Raw genomic sequence first — 18,021 nt, forward strand, 5'->3', positions numbered from 1 at the left:
TTGGTGAACATGTGAGGGGGATCATCCAAACATTAGACTCTCACACTATTTTTAAAAGCCATAGAATGTCAGCTCTTGCTCTTAAACTTGACTAATCTAACTTGACTAATCTAACTCCCTTTTATATAAACAAAACCCTTTCCTTCAACCATGAGCCAACTGGTTTTAGCATCCTACTCATATTATTGCAGCTGTTTACATGAAAGTAAACTTTAAATATGTAGTGATTTCATTTCTAAAAATTGCTTTCACTTGCTGTGTTTCCCTTGTGTGTCCCTCATTTTTCCTTCTAACACTGTGGGCTTGGGTCTGCCTAGAAATATTTATACCTTGTTCTAACCTGAGGTCTTAAGGCACTTAAAATACACTTTTAAAAGGATATAAAGCAGGGGTGGTTTTTTTCAGCCAGAACTCAGTTTCGGCACCTCTCAACTAGAAAAAATCAAGTGTGAGTTCTGGCACCTCTTTTTCTAGAAAAATAGCACTGATATATAGTAATCCATGTCCCCACAGTTCTCATAGTTTAAACATACTGTACCATTGCCATCCACAGACCCCTGGAAAAGTTAGATAAGCCACACTCCTGCCTGATATTTGCATAGCCACTACCAGTCAGTGTAAACAATACTGAGCAAGAGGGTCCATTAGTCTGACTATATAGTATAACACATCTTCCTATGCTCCTACAAGCAGAATTATACCAATCTGGGGTTGAGTTTCCCAGGTTTTACTTTGCAGTCACAATGGACTAGAAAGGCTGGAAGAAGCATAAAGTGAATCAAAAGTTTTCATTTGAATGAGACCAAGAGGAGATGCTGGACATGCTAATTAGTAGACCCAATAAATCTGAGTCTACCCCCCCAAACAGACTGAACTTTTGCACTAGGCATAAGCATCATATTGCACAACAGAGTCTCAAGATGTGCTTTTCCAAGCCCACAGACACAGTATGTTCACACTGCTCTCTCAGCGACATCTATGCTGGTTTAGTCATGAACATGGAATGGAAGATGGCAGGAAACCTGAAGGACATGCTCTACAGGGAGCTGACTTCAGGTACCAGGCCTGTGTTACAAATATGACATGAAGGCAGGCAACATCAGCCCGTCATGGGAATCCCTTGCAGACAACCAGAGTGCTGGAGACACACAGTCAGGTTGTGCATCCATAGCAGTGACCAGTGGAAGAATGACTGCTGGGAGGAGTGCAGAGAGAAGAAATGCCATGGTGTAGCTGCAGCAGCACAACAACTGGACACCTTCATCTGCCCCAGCTGGAACAGAACATGACTCTCCTGTATTAGCCTCTACAGCTACAACAGGCACTTTAGCCTTCCAATGGTTTGACTTCACTCCTCCATTGTCTTCTGAGACAGATGGATGCCAACCAACAACAAACAATATAAAGCAAGGATTAGGAGCCATCCCTCCCCTCCCCATTAGCTACCCTCTTGAAATCCCTTTTAACTGCCGATGACCCTTCCTTAAGCTCCTTTCTCCCAACAGAAGCAGAACAAAAATGTATTGCCACATTCCATGGGGAAGGGAGCCTCTCCCCGCAAAAAAGGATGGGAAAGGAGAAGTACAGAAGCTAGACATAAAGAGTCCCTATTCCCAACTTCTCACCTTGATCTTCCAAAGTAATGGCCAGAAGTTCCATCAAGCCCCATAATAAGGGAAGCATGCATGCAAGCATCATAGCTCTCACTCAGGTCACAGCAATGAATGAGAAGTTGCTGAACCTAAAAGGGATATATAAATAAATGCAGAAGAGGAAGCAGCAGCAGCAGGCAAATAAATGGGGCTTTTACAGAAAAAAACCCAAAGGAAGCTTGACAGAGAACTATATAAAAGGCTTCCCAGTCTTTCTCAGCACTTAAAAGCATTGTGTAAGCTCCAGGCAGACATTAGCCCAGAGTCTGGTTTCAGTTTGAACATAGCAAATAGAAAGGGTTAAGTTGATGAGATTCTCTTTTGAGAAATTATGCACTGGTTCTGGCCATCCTACCTCCAAACCTATCTTACAGTTACTATAGTGCCACTGCTGAAAACTGTCCTCAGCTCAGCCTCCATTTCTTCCAAGAAGATACAAAAAACTGTATTACATTACGGTTGAGCTGCTGCCTTTGGACAGCAAAAAGGTTGGCATAGTCACTGGCTTTTAGAATTAGCACCCCTATTGTCCTAGGAAATACTGAAATTGGAAGATTAGGATGAGTTATGCTAGGATGAAGTTTTACTATTTGGCACCTTAAAATGCACCTACCAACAGCGATGTGATTCCAGAGGCTGGGGTTTTTGCCTACTTTCCAAGCTGATTAGTAAGCACTGCATTTTACTGCTTACCATAAATCTACGGTCTGAATTCAGTTGTTTGCTTTGCACTGCAAATTCTACTCATGGGATTTGCTTGGCAAGTAAGGCACTGAGCTTACTAAAAACAGAAGGACACCAGTAGACAGAAACTGTTCTTAATTAATGGTACATGCCATTTACAATTAAATAATTAAAGGAAAATTAATAGTGGATTCAGACATGAGTTTTCCTTTCCTTTATCCCATTCCTGTGTCCACATTCCAGTTTGGAAAACTTTAGTCAGTTGTGGCTTCCCAGCATATGTTCACACACTCGGATATGTGAGCAAGCAGTTCCCTTCTACAACCTTTTACAGCATTTCCTGCACAGAAGTGTTCTCAGTGTATGAAATACATAATACAGAAAGGGATTTGCAGTACCAATGCATATGCAACTGCAGAACACACATGCATCCCCTGCTAATCACCCACTGCAGAAGACAGGACCCAGTATGGTACGCAACACTTCAGTGATTGCAGGGGATAACAGAACTATTATTCCTGCTGTTATTGTAGTAGCAGAGCTAACTAGAGGCTCAGAGGCACATGGACTTACTATGCATGAAGGACTGGGTGGCCACAGGCAAGCTCAAAGTTAAACATTCATGTTTGCGAGGCTGATGGGAGTTGTGGTCCAAAATTATCTGGAAAGCTTTAGCTACTTTGAGATCTAACGGTTTTTACATAAAAACCCCGCCAACTTAAAATAAATTTCTACAGTCAGCTGCCAATTGCCGGTACATTTCAATTAATGCACATATTAACAAAGCCGCTATACAGATGCCTTTTTCCACAGCAGGGAATATGGAGAAATTAGTTACAAACAATGCAAGTCTTACTATTACAAGGAAAGGCCATGTTTAGTATTGCTCATTGTAGCTACCATAACCAAATGACCTTTAAACAAAGGTATGTACTTTTATCTCAGCCAGTTAACACGTGTCCATCACATTCAAAACTCAAAATTAAAGGAGCAACACTGAACAGCACGTGGCCCACTTTGAGATGCTAAGAACACATACTTATAGCCAAGGCACCATCTCATGATACTTTGCGCAAAGTTAAAATGTGTGCACAGAATGCTTGTCTGGGTGCTGTAAAGGAAGTTACCAGGAAGTTTTTGCCCCAAACATCTATTTTCATTGCATTGTGTATCTCTGCATGGTGAGAAACAGATTTGAAACAGCTATGTGCTATTAGCCGTATCAACACAAGCTGCACTGCATCACCAGTTTCCTCTTATCTCTTGGGAGTAGAAAGCTACCAATGATAGTGCCTTTTATTCAATATTTTAGTTTATTTGCACACATTCTAAGAGAAACAATTTTTCTCTCTGTATACATACTACATAGTTAATCAATTTAAACAAAAGAAGTGCACATTTCAACATAAAATTTTAAAACAGCATATAACAAACAAGTTACCTTCATGACTGTAACAAGCTATAGTTCAAACCATCGGAAACACTGCACTTTTCACTCACATTGATCTTAACAGGAGAATCATTTGACCTGTTTCCACTGAAATTAAGCTGTTGTAAACGTGACCCTTGATTTTTTGGTTAAGTACACAGAGTTTTTGTTTGCCTATGAAAATATATCAAAAAGAAAACGAGTATTTTCAATTAGGCACATGTTACTTTTGTTCACACTTTTTAAGATCATGTAAGGAAATCAAGACAACTTTTACAATTCTTCATGAGAAAGGCTTGTGGAAGTCAAATGTTTGGTAAATATTAACAGCTTTACTTGTCCCTCCCCTTCAAGCGATGAACAAGATTCTAGGAAACAAACTGTAATAAGTTCTTCTTGGTTCTGTATTTGATTGAGGCACTTTAAAACACATCCTGCAAAGGAAGTTGCAACCCAGTTCTATGCAAAAACAGTAAGTGCAAATGATCAGAGTTTTCTTGGGGCCCAATACTGCTTCATGCTTCAAGTAGCTGAATAACCTGGATGCCCAGTTTTTAATGAAAATTGCTTTGGCTTTTTCCATGCAGATCTTCATTCAATTCTCATTTCCAGTTCTCAAAATAAGAACTGCTGGGAATTAATTATCAACTGGAAGCTTACTGGAGCACAGCTCTACTGCAATCAGGAGGCTTTGGGTTCCAATCCTATTTCTGTGTGAGTGGCAACTGCACGGTAAGACTCAGGATTGCAAGAAGAAGGGTCAGCTTTTCTGTAAAAAAAAAAAGTTACAAATATTTTTGATTGATTTTGATATGTTTGAATCATTATATCATTCTGTTTAGTCTTCCTGTCAGGAAGGAAAAAGCAACACACAAATACATCAGCATTCCACCGCATACTATTGACATTTTGAAAGCAATGTAAGTAACTTTTACATTGAAGAAGCGGCCATACTGTTACTTCTTAGGAAAGAAAATTAGTTCTGGAAGCTATAGAAGCAGAAGTAATACACGGATTGTTAACAACTGCAGGATATTAGAAGTAAAACAGATAAAGAGAATTAGGATTATATAAACACAACAGAGAGAGACAGCCTAAGTACAGTATAGAAAAATGGTCCCTTCTAACATTCCTTGTAGAATCTGCCCTTGAATCAACATTCCACAGGCACCACTGTCCATGTGGGAAACTTGGACAAGTGTCAGCAATGGAGCTTCTGTAAGCAAGGAGTACTGCCTTTTGTTTACCAACAAGAATGAATTTACTTTTGTCTACTTCTCTGCATAAAGCGATTACAAGATGATGGGAATAACTGTGTGGATGTCATGTGACCTACAAAATAAAATTTCTCACTGTAATGCTTCCACTAGGAGTGGTTGGTGATCAGGAACAGCACTATACCCCTGGCTGCCAGGAGGCCAGGTACATGTACCAACCTTCTCACTTACCACTTTATTTCCACTAGTAAAGAGCATTGGTAGTTCTCTCACACACCTGTAACACTCAAGTATTTAAATGTGACTATAGTTATAATTCACGGCTGGAGTAGCTATTGCTAAATGACGTTTAAGAAGTGTCTGTGCCCAGGCAGGGTGCATTATTTGCTACACACTGTGGAAGAAGAGTCCTTTGCTGTCATATAACACCACAATTAACTATTTAAAAATACAGGTTACCATCTACATAAAAACATCCTTGACTTCAGGACAAAACATGCTAGCAGCTGAAAATATATGACTGGTTGATCAGTTGAGACAGAAAAGAAAGAGGGTGAGTTGGGGAAAAGGGAACCCATGAGCCAGAATAATGTCCCTGACCCACACAGGTGATTCCAATGTCCTTCCCATTTCTGTGCTTTAATCAATGCCTGCTCACAGTTTGACATTTAACAATCACGAGAAAGAAACGTAAAACGCTTTCCCACAAGCTCACCAGATCGCTCTAAAAAGAGAATCTTCAAACACAAAACATGTTATTCAAAGAATAATCTCTAGGTTGTTTGACTAAGATTGAGAAGCTTATTCAGCACATACAGTAGGATGACTATATTTAGCACTGGAAAGGCTTGACAATATTGTACTTTACAATACATTTAAAATGAGGCAGAGATGCTCAATATTCAATAGAAAACTATAAACATGAACAACGTCAAGCAGATAAGATGCCATTAATGGGTTTAAACATTCTCAAAGTAAATATAACCCTATAGTTGTTCAAAAATCAAACTAAGACCCATTGCAAAACAGCGCTATGCCCCCCCCAATTCCTTAACAAGTATTTGTGCAGAACTACACACCTAGGCCTTCTACAGGTATGCACATTAAGGTGCAATTAGTTGGCAGTCCCAACAATAGATTATATTTATATTTCCCATAATCATGAGTATGAGGTTATATCAGTGTTGGGGAAACCCACACTGGAAGATGTATTTTGAGGAGGTAGGTTGGTTGGTACAATCATTCCTCCATGCCTGCATTGTTTGCTTTATTGCTTTGACTATTCCAAGGTTAGGTGTCTGCAGAATGGGGCAGGAGTCACTGTCTGAAGGTCAAGCGCCTGCCAGAAGTATTATAGCTACAGCAGGACCCCAAGGTTAATTATGCTGGCCTTGTCCATTTGCTTATCGTATCCCTCACGCCTTCTAAATAACAACTTCCAAAGCAGGTTTGAGGGCTTTGGACATTATGCCAACAAGTACACAGCTACGAAGAATTTAGAGTACATAAATCTCCCAGATGCAAACATAAGTTTTGAGATTTGACATAGGCCCAGACCAGCTGGATCCTGCATGTTGGCCAGAAAGGGTCTCTCCCTGGGGCTCCCGACAAATGAATGGGGAAATATCTGGTCCTGCTTATGTTATATTACTCTGCTGAAAGTCTTTTTCACTGATTAGTATTTTGTATTTAGCCTGTCACTTGATAAAATCACTGAACTTCTCTCCACTGGTATTATTACTGCCTCTGAATCCAAAAGATCTCTTGCCTTTGACAAAAAAATCAGTATTCTCTAGTATCAAAACTGAATCTCAGAATATCTTAAAGACTTAAAAGACATGTGAACAATCTGTTACAGAAATTATTGCAATGAATATTCAAAACTAATAATTATTGTATTAATCTACAGAAATACATTAATTAGTGCTCACAAATTAAGCGAACCTGTCTGCATACACACATGCATCATATTAAAATAGTTAAACTATGCATACAATGCTACAACAAAAATGGACAGTCCTGGACACAAAAATAGAAAGGTCATGCAAGACAAATGTTCAGAATAAGTTATTGCTGCAAATTGTTGGCTTAGATTACAGGACCGGCCTAGATTCTTCCAGAAAAAATCTACTGGCTTCAGGAGGGGTTTTTCAACCAATTCATTTTCTTACAGTGTCTGAAAGTAAAAATCACAAACAGCAAGTACCCTTGACGGTTCCAACATCTTTAGATTAGAGCAGAGGGTTTGATGACTTAATTTAATAGTAGATTGCAGGATTTTTAGTGCCAGAATATTCATTGTCAAGTCTGCATTAGGATGGACAGTTCAGGTAAATTGAGACAGAGCATTTCTGTCACTTCAGAACACCAATGGTGGAAATGGGATAAAATACTGACTAGCCGTTCTAGAAAAATTATTGTGTTTTAGTTGTTAATGTTTATTCTGTGCTGCCATATTAGTGCAACTGTTCACCAAATAAATAAATAAATACATACATACATACATACTAAAGCCCTTTCTGAACACCAAGCACATTTATACGGAAAGTGTAAGTGAATAGAAGGCAAAGTGAAGCCAAGAAGCATATATTAGCTCACACCACCACAAACGAAGCTACAAATAATTAGATATGGCTTCTCCTGAGCTGACTCACCCCTTTATAAAGCAAGATCTGTATTTCCAACCTGCAGCAATAAGACAAATCCCCAATATAACAGCCACCACAGATCCTTGAAGGGAAGAAGAAGAAATCCAGTGATATACTGTAGTAATGATTAACAAGGCAAAGTAATAGTTTTTTTCTGTTGAAGAAAAAACTGGCCCAGTTCTAAATAAAGGCTGAAATGTAATCACATCAGTAACTTCAAAATAGGTTTGAGACAACAACCCCCAACAGGATCCAAATCCTACTGCAGACTTAACAAAAGATAGACAAACTATTAAAATCAATGAGAAAAACCTGTCAGTTTGTTTTGCACATGAAGAACTAACATAAAAGCTGTGCTTTCAGTGTTTGACCACTTCCATTTGTTTCCACTATTTGTACTCTGAATCCAATATCAGACTTCGTAGTGAAGCCAGGAATCCTAGAAATATGTGGCTTATCAAACTATGTAAGATTTAAACAACTTTAATTAGTCCATGAAATAGTATGAACAAGTCACCAGACAAGTTGCTACCTTGTAATGTTCAATGGACATTGAAGCCACTCATGTGGATGAATTCAAGTGTTACAGGACACAGCAAGTCTCTAGATGCATACATACCTTGAGCAGCAAGTCCACTGTACATCTGCACTCACCCCTTTTTGGGCGGCTATGCAGTCTTCCTCAGAGATTGGTTTTACAAACAAGTTCTTCCTGTTCCTAGCAGATGTTAGCTGTGCAAACTGAATGGCCCTAATGGCAATCAGAGAGCAACTCCTCAACCCAAGCAATGCGTCCAGCTCAAAACACCTTTTCTCTTGAAATAATTTTAAAGCACCAACCACGCCCAGAAGCTGGAACATTAAAAACCACAACATGGAGGAAATCTGTGCTGGATTTGGAGCCAGCTATGTTCATTACAGAAGCAAAGGTAGTGGAGGAAATAAATAAATAAATAAATAAATAAATAAATAAATAAATAAATAAATAAATAAATAATAAAATAAAATAAAATAAAAATACACTAGAACCTGGAAGAAAGTATATTTGTCTGCACCCTAAGAATTCTCGCAAAAGAATCAAATTTTTTATTCAAGTAGGAGTCTTCAACATTTAAACCACAAACTGGAGAAAAAAAGGAAGGAACACACACATTTCCACCAGGCAATAATGTACAATGGGTGCTGAACTCCAGGCTTTGGAGAATGAACAGCGGCAAATCAATGAGGGATTGTACCTCATTCTGTAATTACTTACCAATAATAACTCCTGGGGAGTGGTTAGGTGCTAAAATGGAAGAAAAAGAAAGTTAGATGTTATGTGAGGGTGACAGATTCTAGCTCTCTCTCACCGCATTTGCATCTGTCGCACACTCTGAATAAAATATAGTACATTAAAGTATTATTAAAGGTTCAACTAATAACTGAAGATAATCTGCTCCAGTAGACAATGGAAGACTAAATGTTCTAATTATTAATTAGAAGCATTTATCTAGCTGATAAATAATTATAATTAATAATTAATCCAATTGATCCAGCTGAAAACCAAGAAATGGGGTTCTCACTTAAAAGTCCTGGGTGGCAGACCAGTGCAGGGGAGGAGACTACCAGTTTAGGTCACAAGACAGTTATGTAGTTATATACATAAATTTATATACAACATATATATACTATTATATATACTATTTTGGTGGTAATAAAACCTTTAAGTGGTTTACCAAAAAACAACATTAAAATTATCAATAAAAGGCAGTTAAAAATAGGTAACATGCCAAATTAATCTTGCCTAAACAAAAGTGTTTAAAGCAGATCCCAAAAGGTGTATAGTGACTGATGTCCTTAGGCAGGGAGTTCCAAAGTATAGGTGTTGTCATGTTAACATATTTCTTACAGGTGTGGAATGAATATTATGTGGCACCTGTAACAGTGCCAGTTCCACAGATTAAAGAGGTTGAGTAGGCATATAAGGGTTTGGTTAGGGCAGCAAATAGGATTTCTGAGCAACCATGCTGCAGCACTTTGAACTAACTGTAGTTCCCGTATCAAGCAGAAGGTAAGACCCATATAGAGTACATTGCAGTAATCCAATTTCAACTCACCACTGCCTGAATTACTGTGGTCAAACTCACCAGGGCCACAAATAGTCATAATTGCCATACCGAGTACAGCTGATAAAAAGCACTTCTAGCCACTGAAGCTACTTGGCCCTCAGTGACAAAGCTGGATCCAGAAGCATCTGCAGATTACATACCTGCTCCTTCAGGGGGAATGCTACCCCATCAAGGGCAGGCAACTCTTCAGTTTCTCAGACAAAGGAACAACTCACTCACAGTACTGAATCTTGCCAGGTTTCAACATATGTTTATTATCCTCCACCCATCCCACTACTGCATAAAGGTACTGATTCAGATGTTATAGAGAAACGGAGGTGAGCGTCATGATTATAGTGCTGGCACCTTGCCTGCTCCAACCCCTAATGACCACTCCCAGCAGCTTCATATAGATACTGAATAGCATTATGGATGAAATAGGTTCCTGTGGCACCCTATACCACACGTGCCAGGAAGCCCAAAAACACACTTCCAATGCTTCTCTCTGGACTCTGTGACTGCAACCATTAAGCAGTGTTTGGTTAGCTTTGGAGCAAGAATTCCACCACTTGTGCTCTAGTCTTCATCAACCTTGTTCCACAGCCCAAAGTTCCCCAGACTACCAAGGAGCCACCCTGGTTCCACAATGAGGAAATTTGGGGGTGAGCATGTTCACCACCCGTTTCATCTGACCATTCTATTGGGAAACCATGGCTTTGGTGGAACTGTCAGCTTTCTCACCCTCATACCCTGAGGCAAAAACTAAACTGAAGGTATGCCCTGCCCATTGACCTAATGACCATTTTAGAAAGCCTAATGGCTGGGCATATATTAGATGGCATAAATCCCCAGTCAGAGGGCCTTAGCGTAGGTATTTAAGTCCCTGGGCTTGTCCAAAACCACATTTGAGACTGTCTCTGCTTTAACAAGCACAGGGCTTGTTGGAACACCATTGTTATTGTTTGTCAACATTTGTCTAAAAGACAACATTCTCTTATTTCAGGGTTTTTTTTAATATGCTACAGCCTTCTCCTCTTCTTGATAATGAGAAGAAGCCCACTGGCACAGCCCATGAATCACTTGTACTAGGACAGCACACAAAACCTAGGAAACACATTGCTTGGGCTTTTGGAGTGCAGCCATCATCATGCCTAGCTACAGTGAGTTACAGAACTGAAGAGAACAATTAATGGATTTAATCAAAGTCAAACTTAATTCCAGAACTGCACTGGGAAATCATGGGACAACAAGCCAACCATGGTGATCTATTCAGTTGAGGATTATATGCAAGTTGAACTTTATGGTATGCAAGCCTCAAGAGAAATACTCAGTTTCAGAAAACAAACTATTTTTACCAGCTTAATCCTTTCCACATTATACTAAGGAGAGAAATCTAAAGGGCAACGGCCACAGTTAAATGGTAGTACACCTGTCCTGGATGCAGAAGGTTCTAGGTTCGATGCCCAGCATCTCTAGGCAGAGCTCAGAATGTCCTGTGTCTGAAAACCTGGGGAACTACCAGGCAGTGTTGACATTACTGAGCTAGATGGACCAACTGTCTGTGTAGAAGGCAACTTCCTATGTTCTTATGGGTACTTGTTTGCCAGACAGTGTCTCCAGATACTAAGCAGCAAATATGAGCTTTCCCCTCACCTTCAGAACTACAAGGAAGAGACACCAAGGCCACAGAGATTATACAGAGATGTGTCACTGGAGTCTAACACGCAGAATCCTTCCTTCCTCATTCTGCCACCGCCTAACAAGCTGATTAGTAAGGACTGAGTAAGAAACATTCCTGGAATAATTCACAAGACTAGAAATCCTCCCCTACGTCACCTTGCCTTCTCAAATGGAATGTTCCCATTCTCAGCTCAGAATTTCTTGTGTTAGAAAAGCTGCCACACCCTGCAATAGAAGTGCAATAGCTAATCTAAAAAAAAAAAAGCTGATTAATTTCCTGTCACTACCACCACCACCTTTCAGTTTTACCTGTGTCATCTTTGGGCGGCTTTGTCTCTGGACTGTGTGTAGATCCTATGCAAAAGAGGGAGTTTATAAAACACTGGCTTTGGAATTCATGAAAAGCAGTATAGAAAATTTTAAAGAAAAGCAAAGGAAACTGGAAAGCTTTGCCAGAATTTCCTACACAATAAAAGAAATGCATTGATGCACAGAAAAAACATTCCATAAATTACACAATTCACATAAAGCCAGGCATTCCTAAGGGACCTTCTAGCATGCAAACCAGCAAAAGGCCCCACAAAGAACTAAACGGAAGAAAAAACTCAAAGCATTTACCCCCAAAAAATCCTGAGTGATTGTCTGCTGTTGAAGCTGTCCAAAGGAAAATTCAGCATTTTTAAGAAGTAGTGAACTTGGGAGTTGGATTACATTTGACTAAGCAGTCAGAAGGCATCTGAGCTCCTAAGAAGCATTAAAAGCCTAAGGAACAATTGTTCTCTTTATAAAATTTACATTTAATGTTAAAATAGAACAAATGTTTCCACTTCTTCCACAAGACATATTCTCACAATTTCCTGTACATTAGCTTTCCCAATGACATTTTTTCATTTCAGTTTTGCCTAGCACTATCACTGAACTTCTACCACCCTGTTTGCCTTAATCACTCTTAAAAGCAAACTCAGATTATTGAGTATGGACTGTAACTGCAGTCAGAACATCCATTGAGAAACAACAGAGAGATATTGACATGCTTGGAGAAAGAAAACCTAAAGAGGAAACCCTTCAAAATAGACTAATGAGAACTGAGGGAACCAAGTAGCTGTTGAATAGAGTGACTGCTGGAAAAGAAAAACATAACATGGGACAGGACAAGGGAAATGGAATGCACTGATTAAGGGAAATAGCTTGCTAAATTCTGAACATGCAGTCTTTTCAGAAGGAAGGCCACAAACCACAACACTCTGTTGCAGGTTCTTCTTATGGTGTGCAATTCCAGTGCTTCAAAACGACTACTGCACTACCATGTACCCAAGTCTCCTCATGATATTCTTCTGATAAAATTAATCCTCTCTCTGCTGACTTATCAGCAGTAAATATTTTCAAGAGTCCATTTCCTCCACTCTGGTTCTATCCATAAGCTCAATTCTTGCTCACTCCCCACTTTTTAAAATGTACCCACCAATAACAGTGAAAAGCAAACGTTTACCAATTCCAGGGTCCAGGGTGTTACCTCCTCCTGCTGCTCCTCCTCCTCCCCCCGTTCCTGGAGCAGCTGTGTAAAGAGACTGATATCAACATTCAAGTACTGACAGCTCTCCATTTATGCCCTTTCAAAATCAGGAGTCAGAAAAATCCATATGGGGTACCATATGGTCTCAGGACACCAGCTCCTCATTGGTCTCAGTCTTTGGAATCAGCTTTAGGAAATTAAAATGTATATATATTTTAAAACTGCTGATGCTACTTCATAATTTGATTTTTTAAAAAGCTGGCTTGTTTTTAACATCAGATTTTAAGTAAGCAACGGAAGCAACTGTTGCTGTTGCAACCACTACTAGCAGTGTGTGGGTGGGGGTGAAAGAATGAAGGAGAGAAACATTTGAGCAGTCCAGCGGAGTAAGAGGAGTGGAGCAAGCAAGCATCCCAGGCAGCAGCCACTGACATGAAGAAGGAGGGGTGGAATGAAAGGGAGAAATTTCCATATTGCTACCACCACCAATGAAGCCAGCACAGTTCACAAGGATTCGTTTACATCAGATGTGGGAAACTGGATCCAATCAGTGGGCCAGATCTTTATCCCCCTAAAAGGCCAAGTGTGAAAGGTAGTCAAACTTGCTAATCATTGGGGCTTTAAAGCAATGCACGCTGCTCTCTGCAAGGACCGCTGATCAACTGATTCTCAGGGCTTGCAAAAAGCCACAAGCGATGCTATGCAGGTGCCCAACAGGGGAAGCTTGTCCTGAAGCATGTTAACCTCCAAAGCTGCAAACCCTTTTTTGGCCCAGCTGCATCTTTACTTGCCCAACCCTTCACATCATATGTGATGCGAAGTGTAGGGCAGGAGAGTGTGGCTTGGCCAACAGCGTCTTGTAACCCAATGGAGAGGCCTAGCAGGCCTAATTAGGCCCCTGGGCTGGAGGTTTTACACTGCTAGTTTACAGCAAGAATGTGGAAAATGCGGCCCTTCAACTTCTATCAGCAGTAGCATGATAAAAGATATGACTTATGAGTCCAACATCATCTGGAGACCAACAACTTGATATTGTAGAGGACCTGCCATATACTCGTTCTCAATTTTATTATTTTAAAATCAAATTTCTGCCTGCAAGCTTTTAACTTTAATGTCTACTAGGCAGCCTACATATTACTGAGAACCTACAGCATCAAAGCCTTCAGTTTTGTCTGTTTTTAAGGCCCATCATAGCCTCCTAACTAAAGGACACTGTGTATCAGGACTGAGAAAAGTATTTACTACAAAAAAGCCTTTGAAAAGCTGTTGTTACTCAGAGCACACCAAACCACATAGGTGGAGCAATGATTTAAATTGTACAGGCATTTCTATCTCCCTCTGCATCTATGTACTTTGAGCTCAAGACACTATGACCAAACACATGAACAGACCTATAAATTTCTCTTGAGGAGCAGTACATAATTTCTATAATAAATATAATTCCATGAGAGTAAAAAGAAATTGTTTACCAGTTTCAAGTTTTCACTTTCACTCTCAGGTGCTGACTACTAATGCATTTATGCCTTCTTTCAAAATTAATAGTCAGAAAATTCTGTATGGGGTGCCATTAATGAGATTCACACAAACAGGGTTTTCTCGTGATATTGTCTGTGGAATAAGCTTTAGAAAGTTAACATGCATATTTTTTAAACTGCTGATCTTATTTGTATTTTGAATTTTTCATAGGCCAATTTGTTTTTAACATCTGATTTTATCTGTACCTTCTCTATACTGTAACACTTTATTTTTACTTGTACATTGTTGGGCTGGTGACCAAGTGCACATGAGCAGTCAAGTTTAAACAGGATGAGGAAAGCCTCAAGCGAGCGGAGCATGTGACCATTACTACCCTCATCACTAGCAGTGGACGGAAAGAAATGTCTGAACAGGCTGGTGGAGTGAGCAAAGCAAGCAAGCTGCCCAGGAAGTTGCCGCTGCTAGGTCCACATTGCTGCCACTCTGGAGAGAAGGAAACCTGTATTTCAAAACTACAGGCTTTCTTCTCTGGGCTAAGGTGGGGAGGGTGAAGGAGAGAAAATGCTTCAGGCTTTTGACCTTCTGCCCATTGGTGGCAGGCAGCCCAAGCTAGCACAGTGAGTGAGTTGGTCACCCAAGCATGTGGAGTGGGTAGTGAAAGGGGAAAGCCACTTCTCAATACCACGGGCTGGTTGCTGCTTACTGGAGAAACAAGCTCCAAAGAGGTCCACCAGACACCGCAATACCTGCGCCTCACTCTACCCGATCTTGACAAGTGGCTGTGACCTGAGAAGTCAGGAAAGCAACAATGCCCCACTCATACTGCCTCACCAGATGCCACTGCAGAATGTAAGGAGCTGGGAGCATGCGGGAGATAGGTAGTGTCTGAAAGGTAGGCACACGGGGCTGGCGAGCTACACAAATAAGGGCACAGCCCCAGTTAATGTATATTTTTGGTAAACCACTTACAAAGATTTTAATAATTAAATATTGTTCAATTAAAACATAAAATATAAATGCTGAAGCAGTTGACCCAAGATAAAAAACAAACAAACTGAAAATTGAGAGATTGAAGTCCCATTTTTTCTAATTCACCTGTGTTAGAAGTTGTATTTCCAGGACCTGGAACAACAGTGGTGAAAATACCTGCAAGAAAAGAGAGGAGGCAAAGAAATATGAATGTTCTGCATTAAAGTGCAACACAATACCCTGCTTTTCCGCCCAAGGAGCCCTTGTGATACTTACCCTTGAGACATTTTGGAGGAGGAGGATGCCATACGTTGTCAGCCCCACATTTACTACTGTCGCTGCCCACCAGAGTGTATCCACGTTCACAAACATACATTATAATATTATTATATTCATATGTAGGTCGAAATGTAGTTGTCAATCCTCCATTCGCAATAGAGGGTCTACGGCAGCTGACAACTGAAAAGAGATGAGCAGCATTTTAAAAGATACTTGTTAATTAACCTATGGGTTATTAAACCATGCACAATGATTTAACTATGGTTCATTTACTGCCAGCAAACCACAGTCTGAAGTTGTTTGTGTTTAAACTCCAGTTTGTTTTAACTGTGGATTGGCATTACATGTGGGTGCAGCACCCTTTTCTTAACTGTGGTTTGTTTGGCCACCCCATCTCAGACACTCACCAAACTGCAAAGACACAATGGAAGAGAGACTGGAAAAGAAAGCAAACTGGAAAAGTAAGCAATGGTTTGCATTATTATCTGTGAGGTAATTCACACTTTACTTATGACTTGTTAAACAGTGGCTTCTATGCAAACCAGGCCAATGTCTCCACCAAAGAAGCAGCAGGGACTTTATACATGCAAACCACCAAGAACCACCCAAATTTGGCAAAAAATTTTTTTTAACAGAATCTGCATATTCCAAATTGAAAGTGGACACAAAAGAGGAGTCCACTTATTGTGGATTTAAACAACTACAGTGGAACCTTGACTTACATACCTCTCGTCTCATAGACGTTCCATGTTGCATCCGCGGCAAACCCGGAAGTACACACCGGATTTGCCGCAATTCGCGCATGCACGGAAGCGGCTTCTGCCACCTGCGTGTGCACAGAAGTGGCTGCTGCCGTCTGCGCATGCGCAGAAGCATGCTACCACCAAATGCGCATGCGCACAATACGCTTCTTCTAGCGTACCGTTTCGACCAGTGGACAGACCTCCGGAACGGATTATGCCCGTAAGTAGAGGTTCCACTGTAACTGATTGAATATATAATCTTCATTATATTACATTATTTATTTGACAGGTCTATAAACTCAAAGACAGAAACTATTAAAGTGATAAAATCAGATTAGACTCAAAAGACTAACCTCTAAAAACAGTAACACTGTTCCTGCAATTATACTATTACAATCCCATAAAATAGTCTGGGTCACACTTCAAGGACAGCTTTCTAGAAATTGCTAAGAACTATTTAAAGCCCTCTGTAACTTTGGACCAGGTTACACAGTGCCTCAGATTTGGATGTTAAAGGGTGTGTTTATTTGTTTAGTACATTTATAACCTGCCTTCCTTCCATCTGGGCAGTGAACTGACCACATCTGACCCAAATCTGCTTAGTTTCAGCAATGTGACTACATCATTGATTGGCTCACAGACCATCTGCTGAAGTGATTTCACCAAGGTATACTTGACAATTTCTACCTACTGAGTATTGTTCTTAAAAAAGCAACTCAAATATGCAAGTCATTTTCTATGAAGCTGAAATGCAGCATATAGTGTTATGCCTCTATACTAAGAGGTAACATTAGGTTATTACGTATTTTAGTGATAACTGATTTCTTCTCAAAGCATTTTGGAATGTGGACAGCCAAAAAAAAAAAAAAAAAAAAGGAAGGAAGAAAACCCAGCAAAGAATAGCAATTACTACTTAATACTCTTCCCTCCATGTATTGCAGGAAATTTATATTATTTTGATTATTCATTGTACTCTGAACACAACAACCCATTCCTGCTAAAGGTAGTAATGCTTAAGTCGAAATGAAACTAATGGAATAAATTAGGTAAAGGTAAAGGGACCCCTGACCATTAGGTCCAATCGTGACCGACTCTGGGGTTGCGGCGCTCATCTCACTTTATTGGCCGAGGGAACCGGCGTACAGCTTCCGGGTCATGTGGCTAGCATGACTAAGCCACTTCTGGCGAACCAGAGCAGCGCACGGAAACGCCATTTATCTTCCCGCCAGAGCAGTACCTATATATCTACTTGCACTTTGACGTGCTTTCAAACTGCTAGGTGGGCAGGAGCAGGGACCGAGCAATGGGAGCTCACCCCGTCACGGGGATTCGAACCGCTGACCTTCTGATCGGCAAGCCCTAGACTTCGTGGTTTAACCCACAGCGCCACCCGCGTCCCTCAATGGAATAAATTACTCACAACTAAATCTAAGTTTCTTTGTTTTCAATGTGACTTAATAGTGGCTATCCTTGACTGGATCAGGCCATAAGCTTCCCTCAAAATAACTCAGGTTAAAACAAGCTACTCATTGAGGGGGCAATGCTATTGCACATCTCATACTGCATCTCAATCCCACTGAAAACCTCAGAGGCTGAATAGCAGCAGCTTACAAATATAGTTCATTCTAGCAATAACTTTATTTA

General features: G+C 40.2%; 2 protein-coding genes across 15 annotated transcripts in view; both read right to left on the minus strand.

Annotated features, from left to right (window-relative positions):
- Positions 1-3,478, minus strand: part of LOC310847587 (complement receptor type 1-like) — a 41,748-nt gene extending 38,270 nt beyond the window's left edge. For both annotated transcript variants that reach the window (XM_083745463.1, XM_083745462.1), the window contains exon 1: positions 1,626-3,478. In XM_083745463.1, coding sequence (XP_083601589.1) covers positions 1,626-1,698 — 73 coding nt within the window. In that variant the 5' untranslated portion in view covers positions 1,699-3,478. The remainder of the gene's footprint in view (positions 1-1,625) is intronic.
- A 152-nt stretch (positions 3,479-3,630) lies between these two features.
- Positions 3,631-18,021, minus strand: part of LOC310847596 (membrane cofactor protein-like) — a 61,525-nt gene continuing 47,134 nt past the window's right edge. For 2 of the 13 annotated variants that reach the window (XM_083745510.1, XM_083745504.1), the window contains 8 exons: positions 15,632-15,814; positions 15,482-15,532; positions 12,887-12,952; positions 12,016-12,051; positions 11,707-11,751; positions 8,886-8,915; positions 7,637-7,712; positions 3,631-4,534 (listed from right to left, as the gene is read on the minus strand). In XM_083745510.1, the coding sequence (XP_083601636.1) occupies positions 4,447-4,534; positions 7,637-7,712; positions 8,886-8,915; positions 11,707-11,751; positions 12,016-12,051; positions 12,887-12,952; positions 15,482-15,532; positions 15,632-15,814 (575 nt within the window). In that variant the 3' untranslated portion in view covers positions 3,631-4,446. Of the gene's footprint in view, positions 4,535-7,636; positions 7,713-8,885; positions 8,916-11,706; positions 11,752-12,015; positions 12,052-12,886; positions 12,953-12,980; positions 14,519-15,481; positions 15,533-15,631; positions 15,815-18,021 lie in introns of those variants that run through there. The other 11 variants (XM_083745509.1, XM_083745511.1, XM_083745516.1 and 8 more) reach the window with 8 other exon arrangements.

The sequence above is a fragment of the Podarcis gaigeae genome, assembly GCF_964106915.1.
Source record: "Podarcis gaigeae genome assembly, chromosome: 6".
In the NCBI taxonomy this organism is placed as follows: domain Eukaryota; kingdom Metazoa; phylum Chordata; class Lepidosauria; order Squamata; family Lacertidae; genus Podarcis; species Podarcis gaigeae.